Source organism: Entelurus aequoreus, linkage group LG05, assembly GCF_033978785.1.
Source record: "Entelurus aequoreus isolate RoL-2023_Sb linkage group LG05, RoL_Eaeq_v1.1, whole genome shotgun sequence".
In the NCBI taxonomy this organism is placed as follows: domain Eukaryota; kingdom Metazoa; phylum Chordata; class Actinopteri; order Syngnathiformes; family Syngnathidae; genus Entelurus; species Entelurus aequoreus.
In genome coordinates, this window is record NC_084735.1 from 55030890 (window position 1) to 55041782 (window position 10893).

At 40.1% G+C, this 10893-nt stretch overlaps 1 protein-coding gene across 3 annotated transcripts in view; it reads right to left on the minus strand.

Moving 5' to 3' along the window:
- Positions 1-5318, minus strand: part of usp25 (ubiquitin specific peptidase 25) — a 79564-nt gene extending 74246 nt beyond the window's left edge. The window contains exon 1 of one of the 3 annotated variants that reach the window (XM_062048399.1): positions 5078-5318. In XM_062048399.1, the coding sequence (XP_061904383.1) occupies positions 5078-5116 (39 nt within the window). In that variant the 5' untranslated portion in view covers positions 5117-5318. The remainder of the gene's footprint in view (positions 1-5077) is intronic. The other 2 variants (XM_062048397.1, XM_062048398.1) reach the window with 2 other exon arrangements.
- Between the last annotated feature and the right edge of the window lie 5575 nt (positions 5319-10893).

The window sequence follows — 10893 nt, forward strand, 5'->3', positions numbered from 1 at the left end:
TCAGGAAACAGAGTGGACCGACACCAGCAGATGACATGGCACCCCAAACCATCACTGATGGTGGAAACTTTACACTAGACTTCAGGCAACGTGGATCCTGTGCCTCTCCTGTCTTCCTCCAGACTCTGGGACCTCCATTTCCAAAGGAAATGCAAAATTTGCTTTCGTCAGAAAACATGACTTTGGACCACTCAGCAGCAGTCCAGCTCTTTTTTTCCTTAGCCCAGGTGAGACGCTTTTCGCGCTGTTTCTTGGTCAACAGTGGCTTGACACGAGGTATGCGGCAGTTGAAACCCATGTCTTTCAAGCGTCTCTTGGTGGTGGATCTTGAAGCACTGACTCTAGCAGCTGTCCACTCCTTCTGAATCTCCCCCACATTTTTGAATGTTTTTTTTTTCACAATCTTGACCAGGGCGCGGTGATCCCTATCGCTTGTACACTTTTTCTGACCACAGTTTTTCCTTCCCTTTGCCTCTCCATTAATGTGTTTGGACACAGAGCTCTGAGAACAGCCAGCCTCTTCAGCAATAACCTTTTGTGTCTTTCCCTCCTTGTGCAATGTGTCGATGGTTGCCTTTTGGACAGCTGTCAAATCTGAAGTCTTCCCTATATTTGTGTAGGCTTCAGAACTGGACTGAGAGACCATTTAAAGCCCTTTGCAGGTGTTTTGAGTTAATCAGCTGATTAGTTTGTGGCACCAGGTGTCTTCAAAATTTAACCCTTACACAATATTCTAATTTTGTGACACACGGAATTTTGGATTTTCATTTGTTGCCACTTCAAATCATCAAAATTAAATGAAATAAACATTTGAATGCATCAGTCTGTGTGCAATGAATAAATATAATGTACAAGTTACACCTTTTGAATGCAATTACTGAAATAAATCAACGTTTTCAAAATATTCTAATTTACTGGCTTTTACCTGTATATTAATGCATGGTTAGTTATGGTTTAAAGTCATATCCAACAATTGCGACTACGACTTTTTACTGTCAACCGAGTTTCGTTTTTTAATGATTTCTGCTGGATTTTTTCAACGCAAAAAATGTGCCTCAGCTCAAAAAAAGGTTGCAAAACACTGGATCAAACAATATCGGGATATGAATTTTGATCCATATGGCCCAGCTCTACACTCGTGTTTGCGACAGTGCTGGCACATTTTAAGGATCTTCTATATTTAATTGAGCGTTACAGTAGGCCTTATGATGGCATTGTGTGGTGAAATTTGTCCTCTGCATTTGACAAATGGAGGAATAATTAAACCATCGTCTGACTGTGGTTTGGCTTCAAGCGGGAATATGTCTTTACATGCCAACATCTCCGTTCGGTGCCACACCAACTAAATGCCGAAGCAACTATTTCCACATCAACACCGTAGGACATATACTATTTGATATGCAGCTCATTTTTATTTGACACATATTGAAATATCTTGTGTGACATCATGTTTTAAACTATTGTAGTGCGTTCTGTACAAAAAGTGCACTTTAATTTAGTGTTGTTTTGATAAGTCATTTTAGTGACACCATTCACAAAAGTGCACTAATAAATTGTTTTAAAATGTCTCTGACAATCTTGCACTTTCTGTTTTGGAAATGACATGAATGTTTGTGCCACTGCTTAATAACTGTTTAATAAATACAGTTTTGGTCAATTGACTTAGTTGTGATTTCCCTCTCTGCATGAAAGTTTAAAAGTAGCATTAATTAATGCAGTATGAACAAGAATGTTTTAATGTAGACACAGAATCATCATACTGGTGATTATATGTATCAAGTGTTCATTCAAGGCTAAGGCAAAATATCGAGATGTATATCGTGTATCGCGATATGGCCTAAAAATATTGAGATATTAAAAAAAGGCCATAACGCCCAGCCCTAGTTAGAACTAAAGTTAACGTTAAAGTACCACTGATTGTCACACACACAAGAGGTGTGGTAAAATTACCCTCTGCATTTGACCCATTCCCTGGTTACACTCCATGGGAGGTGAGGGGAGCAGTGAGCAGCAGCGGTGGCCGCGCCCGGGAATCGTTTTTGGTGATTTAACCCCCAATTCCAACCCTTGATGCTGAGTGTCAAGCAGGGAGGTAATGGGTCCCATTTTTATAGTCTTTGGTATGACTCGGCCGGGGTTTGAACTCACGACCTACCAATCTCAGGGCGGACACTATAACCACTAGGCCACTGAGCAGGTTGTTGTCAAATTGCTGCTGGGTCATATTATGTTTTTTTTCCCTACATTTAAATACCTCCTCGTGGTCGACAAAGAATGGTGTTGCTTTGGTCCAAATTTTGCAATCTTCAAGCTGCTTTCTGACCGTCTCTTCAGCATGCACCGTTTTGTGGGCGGCCAAGTCCTCTTTGACTCCATGTTGTAGTTTTTAGCGCTTCCATATTGAACCTACTAACAGATATAAGTTATAACTAAAGTTAAAGTTAAAGTACCACTGATTGTCACACACACACAAGAGGTGTGGTAAAATTACCCTCTGCATTTGACCCATCCCCTGGTTACACTCCACGGGAGGTGAGGGGAGCAGTGAGCAGCAGCGGTGGCCGCGCCCGGGAATCGTTTTTGGTGATTTAACCCCCAATTCCAACCCTTGATGCTGAGTGTCAAGCAGGGAGGTAATGGGTCCCATTTTTATAGTCTTTGGTATGACTCGGCCAGGGTTTGAACTCACGACCTACCAATCTCAGGGCGGACACTCTAACCACAAGGCCACTGAGCAGGTGCATGAGGGCACGTGTGCACCTTGTTTGAGTGTTAATAATGAAGTTGTAATATTTAAGACATTTCATATTGCTACAAAAAAAAGTGTGCTACTAATGGAAAAAGCTAAGCACTGTCGTGGTTGGTGTTAGGGTTGTCCCGATCCGATATTTGCTAAAAAATGCGTATCGGCAAGGATTGGGAAAATGCCGATCCAGATCCAGTTTCCAACGCACCGATTTAAATAATACATTCCACTTTTCTGCTGCTCCCTAATTTCCATTACGCATTTTCCAGCACACCTGCAACACATCCACAGGTCTGTGTCCTAACAGTTAAAACGGCCATGTGAACTAAAAGTTACCAGTAAAAATGTCAGCTGTCTCTGTGCGATATAGAAAATGACTATATCGTGATATTCGAGTATACGTTCTCACGCAGTTGCTTTTAGCTGCTGGCATTACACGACAGGCTATTGTCACTCTTTCCTGTGTCTCCTTCTCACAGACAACAAGCGCACCTTCTTACATACGTCACATACTGTCACGACATACGTCACATACGTATACGCCCTCGCGCAGCAGAGAGGTAGCAGCATGGCTAACATTAGCTGTGATGCTAGCGCAGCCGTGCGAGTGGTAATAAGAATGAAGGAAGAATTAATTAATTCCCCCAAAAAACAGCAAGGGGTCCATCGTCTGGCGGTGGTTGGCTTCATGTGGGAATATGTTGAACAGACAACTGTAATTTGTCAAGTGTGGAGCAAAAGCGTTGCTATAAAAAGTAGCATTACTGCTAATATGTAGCATCATTTGAAAAGTTCCATGCTAGAGAATGAAGAGTGTTTGAAACTCAGCACGTCAACATCTCCATTCGGTGCCACACGCCCACACCATCAAAATACGGAGGCAAACATTTCCAGATCAACACCGTATGAAAAAAATAGTGATTTTTTTAGTTGTGATTTCCTTCTCTGCATGAAAGTTTAAAAGTAGCATATATTAATGCAGTATGAAGAAGAATGTTTTAATGTAGACACATAGAATCATTAATACTGCTGAGATTATATGCATCAAGTGTTAATTCAAGACTAAGACGGTGTAGCTCGGTTGGTAGAGCGGCCGTTCCAGCAACTTGAGGGTTGCAGGTTTGATTCCCGCTTCTGCCATCCTAGTCACTGCTGTTGTGTCCTTGGGCAAGACACTTTACCCACCTGCTCCCAGTGCCACCCACACTGGTTTAAATGTAACTTAGATATTGGGTTTCACAATGTAAAGCGCTTTGAGTCACTTGAGAAAAAGCGCTATATAAATGTAATTCACTTCACTAAGGGAAAATATCGAGATATATATCGTGTATCGCGATATGGCCTTAAAATATCACGATATTAAAAAAAGGCCATATCGCCCAGCCCTAGTTCAATGATGCCATGTATGTTTGTCGTGTATAATTTTGTCTATTTTGTGTTTATCCTTGAATAAACAGATCAGTTTCGTGTTACCAACCATTGTGTATTATTCAAACTCACCTAATTCAGCTGGCTAGTTGTTATCAAGAGTACTAAAACCCTTTTCAACATGAATCTGACAACTAAGTAGGCTAAATAACTTAAAACTTTAATAAATGCTCGAAAAGGCCAGTATTGGCATCGGATCGGAAGTGCAAAAACAACATCGGTATCGGATCAGAAATGCAAAAACCTGGATTGGGACATCTCTAGTTGGTATACTTTGAACTGTAGTTACTACAGTTTGAACTCGGGTGTGGGTGTGGCTGTGGGTGCGTGTTTACAGCGTGTCCTCCTGCCTTGAAAACAAACCCATCGGATTTGAGTAAAATCAGCATTAGCACAACAAGTAAAAACAGTACTTTCACACAACCGCCATGTTTGTCCTCACCTATTAGACTCGCACAAAACCAGTTATTCGCTTGGCATTTCCGATTCTTACGTCGCTATAAGTGGCGTTACGTGATTCTCGGCGTCCATTATTTGATTGCCGCCACAGCTGGCGAAGAAGTAGCAGTAAATGTCGTTTGCATTAGTCAGTAAATGCAGTCAAACTTTGTAAACAATTTGACCGAGCTCTCAACTTGAGGTGCTACAGAGTGCTGACATTAGCTAGCAAGTAGCAAAACACTGGCTAGGAGGACGCTAGGCCCCATGTAAACAATTGATTTTGACAGAATTATAAACGGATGAGACGTAGCCCCGATAAGGCGTCATTGCATATTAAAACAAACATTTCATACATAGTCTATATGATTTATATACATTCATGTAAACCGGCCGAACATGACAAGTAAATGGCATTGCACTTATGCTAGCGTTAGCTCGCCACGGAGTCCGCGCGAAGCTTACCTTTTGAGAATGCTGGAGGACATTTTGCTCCACCGTCATGGCCGCTTTAACGTCAAAAGTGGTCAAATTCCTACCGGGGTCGAAACTTGGCGGGCGAATGTCTGCTCGGTGACGTTAAACACGGCGAGAATCTTCCTGCGACACCACGGGCGCCATGGCGGAGTGACTTGCCCAGATTGTCAGCAGGCATCAACACATCGATGCCTGCAGTCATCCGCTATCGACTACTCACGTCTGTGTGGACGGCATGACGTCACTGGCCATTTTAAACATACATCGGGTGTTGAAAGCTGCATTTCTTTAAATGATAAGGTTAAAAAAAAGGCGAATATATCGTGTGGCGACCATATTTTAATAATGGTGTCGATGATATGTTTTGCACTTTTATGGAGAACAGCATCAAAGTGACTTACGCACTAAAGTAAGTGGTAAATATAGAAGTCATATGTATGTGCTTGCTGAAATGATCCAAAGCTTTTGACCGAATAAATCGTTTGTCAATAGAGATCTTACACGTCCAGTATTCGCATCAAACCAAGCAAACGAGATAAATGCGGGAAAATGGTAAATGGGTTATACTTACTGTACCATGAATTGATTTACGTCGACCCCGACTTAAACATGTTGAAAAACGTATTCGGGTGTTACCATTTAGTGGTCAATTCTACGGAATATGTTCTGTACTGTGCAATCTACTAATAAAAGTTTCAATCAATCAATCAAAAAACTTGTATAGCGCTTTACTACCGTGTCCCCCCTCTACTCCTCTCAGTAAGCTGTGGAGTCCCCCAAGGCAGTATATTAGGGCCTTTACTGTTCCTAATATACATAAACGACTTGTCATCAGCATGCGACTGTGAATTGTTCCTGTTTGCGGATGACTCAGCCGTGCTGGTATCCGGCAAGGACAAGTCACAGGTGGAAAAAATCCTCAGTGCCGAACTCTGTAGAATTTGCACCTGGCTGGCTGACAATAAACTATCCATACACTTGGGTAAAACGGAATCCATCCTATTTGGGTCCCAAATCAACCTTTGGAAAGTCAGTGACTTCACTATAAAAGTGGGTGACATTGTTATCACCAGGAAAGATGAGGTCACCTACCTAGGTTCCATTCTAGAAGCTAATCTTTCCTGTGATAAAATGGCAACCAAGGTAATCGAAAAGGTCAACCAACGAACAATATTTCTCTACAGAATCTCCTCTCTGGTCAACAAAAGCACCATGAAGATTCTAGCGGGAACTCTCATTCAATCCTTTTTCGATTACGCATGCACCTCCTGGAACCCTAGCACCTCCAAAACCCTCAAATCAAGACTCCAAACATCCCAGAACAAGCTAGTCAGATTACTTCTAGACCTCCACCCCAGATCACACCTCACTCCTACCCACTTCTCCAAAGTGGGCTGGCTCAGGGTGGAGGACAGAGTAAAACAACTTGCACTGAGCCTAGTCTATAAAATTGGCTACAGCTCCCTGATACCGAAGTACATGTCAAACTACTTCCATAACGTAAATGACCGCCATAACCACAACACCAGGGGGAGCTCCACAAACCACATAAAACCCAGATTCCCATCTAACAAAGGTCTGAACTCATTCTCCTTCTATGCCACATCAATATGGAATGCACTCCCAACAGGTGTAAAAGAAAGTGCATCTCTCTCCTCCTTTAAAACCGCACTAAAAGAACACCTCCAAGCAACTACTACCCTTGACTAACACCCTCCCCCCTCCACATCCCACCTCCCCGGATTGTAAATATTAAATGTAAATAATCAAATGTATATACTTGTTCTAATGCTTTCTGAGCTCACTATGTTCACTGCTTGCTGTACATATCCTACCAAGTCAGTCCTACACTGTTGTTACAATGTCCATTTCTCAGATGATATAATTGTTGATGACTGAAGTGTTGATATCAACCAAACCTAACCCCCCACCCCAACCCCCTCCACATCCCACACCCCGGATTGTAAATAATGTAATTAATTAAATGTATATACTCTGATGATTAACTTGTGTAATGACTGTATTATGCTGTTAGTATATATTTGTACCATGAATTGATTAACATGGACCCCGACATAAACAAGTTGAAAAACTTATTCGGGTGTTACCATTTAGTGTTCAATTGTACGGAATATGTACTGTACTGTACAATCTACTAATAAAAGTTTCAATCAATCAATCAATACCTTCAAGGTACTCAAAACACTTTGACACTATTTCCACATTCACACACTGATGGCTGGAGCTGCCATGCAAGGCCCTAACCCGACCCATCAGGAGCAAGGGTGAAGTGTCTTGCTCAAGGACACAACGGACGTGACGAAGTTGGTAGAAGGTGGGGATTGAACCAGGAACCCTCGGGTTGCTGGCACGGCCACTCTCCCAAACGCGTCAAATCACACCTTCATCCTTTATAGTGATTAATGGTTTTACAAGATGGACTATTGTCACTGATTCTTTTTGTTTTTGTTTGGATGATCTTTCCAAAATGTTGAAAGTGTGTAAGACTGGGTGTATTGTGGGGGAATAGTCTAGTTCAGTGGTTCTCAAACTGTTTTCACAGAGAACATTCAAATGCAGTAGCATAGTAGGCCTATGTATTCATTAAAAACAACGCAGAGGTTTTATTTTATGATTATATTTGATATTTTTCATATTTCATCATACTTGCCAACCCTCCCGTTTTTACCGGGAGACTCCCGGTATTCAGCGCCTCTCCCGATAACCTCCCGGCAGAAATTTTCTCCCGACAAACTCCCGGTATTCAGCCGGAGCTGGAGGGGGCGTGGCCTCCAGTGGACCTGTGTGGGGACAGCCTGTTCTCACGTCCGCTTTCCCACAATATAAACAGCTTGCCTGCCCAATGACGTCATAACTGTAGAATGATCGAGGGCGAGTTCTTGGTTTCTTATGTGGGTTTATTGTTAGGCAGTTTCATTAACGTCCTCCCAGCGCGGTAACAACACACAACAACAGCAGTCACGTTTAGTCTACCGTAAAGCAGTTCGTCTGCCGTAAACAGCAATGTTGTGACACTCTTAAACAGGACAATACAGCCATCTACTGGATAGCCTCCAGAACACTGAAATTCAAGTATTTCTTTTATTTATATGTGTAATAAAATAAATATATATATATATATATATATATATATATATATATATATATATATATATATATATATATATATATATATATATATATATATATATATATATATATATATATATATATATATATACATAGCTAGAATTCACTGAAAGTCAAGTATTTCATACATATATATATATATATATATACAGTATATATATATATATATATATACAGTATATATATATATATATATATATATATATATATATATATATATATATATATGTATATATATATATATATATATATATATATATATATATATATATATATATATATATATATATATATATATATATATATATATATATATATATATATATATATATATATATATATATATATATAAACTGTATATATATATATATGTATATCCATCCATCTATCCATCTTCTTCCGCTTATCCGAGGTCGGGTCGCGGGGGCAGCAGCTTATATATATATATATATATATATATATACTTGCCAACCTTGAGACCTCCGATACCGGGAGGTGGGGGGTAGGAGGTGGGGGTGCGTGGTCGGGGGTGGGGCGGGGGCCGTGGTTGGGGTGTGGTTAAGAGGGGAACCACCCCCGACCACGCACCCCCACCCCCTACCCTACACCTCCCGGTATCGGAGGTCTCAAGGTTGACAAGTATGTATTTCATATATATTTCATTGCAGTTTGAACTGTGAAAAAAAAACACTGTACTTGAATCATGTGGTTCCTTGGCTAGATGGAGCTAGATGGAGCCCGTGACCACTAGTCGTACACTTACCCCAGTTTGAGAATCACTGATCAAGTGAACCTTTTAAATTGTATGCACAAGCCAATGTGCTGACAGGCAAATCCCATAAATGCACAGATTATGTTAAAATAGCCCTTTTTAGAGCATACTGTACTCTGCTCCACACAGCCCATATGTGGTACAGCTACAGCAAAGCCAAAATTTAAAAAAAAACTTCAGGTGGCATACATTTATGCTTTCAGAATCTTGCTCAAGCTCCCAAGATGGACAACAGCCAGTCTTAACTTGTCATGTTCCCAACTTTCATGCTGTGTGAAGGAATTTAGCAATTTATCTTTGGGCAGTTTCCCCCATTCCTCTTTGCAGCATATCCAAGTTCCAGCAGGTTGGAATGGGAAGTGTTGGTTTTCATCCAGGATGTCTATCTTTTCTATGGAAAAAAAAATCACATTGTCATTGTGGGGTATTATGTGTAAAATTTTTTGGACAAAATTTAGGTTTTTTCTCACTTTTTTATTTATGAGAAACAATTAGATTTTCATGTTGTTGTGGAGCCCCCTAATGCATTTTTTTCACTTCTTTATTATTGTGAAACTATTTATGTACTTTTTTTGAAACCCCCATTACAATTGTTTTACACGTTTTCATCTATGTGAAACTATTAGATGTTTATAATTATTTATTAGTAATTATTATTATTATTATTATTAGTCCCTCCCTCGTTACAATTTTTTTTCCACGCTTTTTTATTCACGTTAAAACGATTTCTATACTTTTTTGGAGACCCCAATTACATTTTATTTTACACTTTTTTATTCATGTTAAATGATTTTCACACTTTTTTGGGACTCTCGATTACACTTTGTTCCCACATTTTTATATTTTTTAAACAATAGTTAATTGTTTTTTCACACGTTTTTTATTTCATGTGAAATTATTTTCACATGAAATAAAAAATTCTGTGAAAAAATCCCACCAGTACTATTTTTCTCACACTTTTTTATTCATGTGAAACTGTTTTTATACCTTTTTGAAACACAGTCCATTTTCTTCTACACACTTGTATTTCTGGTGAGATCATTTTTATACTTTATTGTAGTCCCATCCATCCATCCATCCGTTTTCTAACACTTGTCCCTTTCGGGGTCGCGGGGGTGCTGGAGCCTATCTCAGCTGCATTCGGGCGGAAGGCGGGGTACACCCTGGACAAGTTGCCTCCTCATGGCAGGGCCAACACAGATAGACAGACAACATCCACACTCACATTCACACACTAGGGCCTATTTAGTGTTGCCAATCAACCTATCCCCAGGTGCATGTCTTTGGAGGTGGGAGGAAGCCGGAGTACCCGGAGGAAACCCACGCAGTCAAGGGAAGAACATGCAAACTCCACACAGAAAGATCCCGAGCCCGGGATTGAACTCAGGACTACTCAGGACCTTCGTATTGTGAGGCACATGCACTAACCCCTGTTCCACCGTGCTGCCCTTTTACCGTAGTCCCCTACATTACACATATTTTCACACCTTTTTACGTATTTGAAACAATTTAATTTTTACAATTTTTTGGAACCCTTCGTTAAATTTTTTTTCACACTGTTTTATTTATATGAAACTATTTTTTTATACTGTTTTGGAGCACCCCATTACAATTTTACAACTTTATTCAAGTGAAACGATACTTATTTGCAGACCCCCTTAGCCCTCACACAATTGTTTCATGTTTTTATTCATGTGAAAATATTGTTATACATTTTTCAGAAGCCCTACATTACACATTTTCTTTTACACTTTTTTATTATGTGGTACGATTTTTGTACTTTTTCTGGGACCCTCCATTACAATCTTTTCCCACTTTTTTATCCATGTGAAACTCTTTTTATAGTTTTCTGGAACACCCTCATTACAATTTCTATGACGCT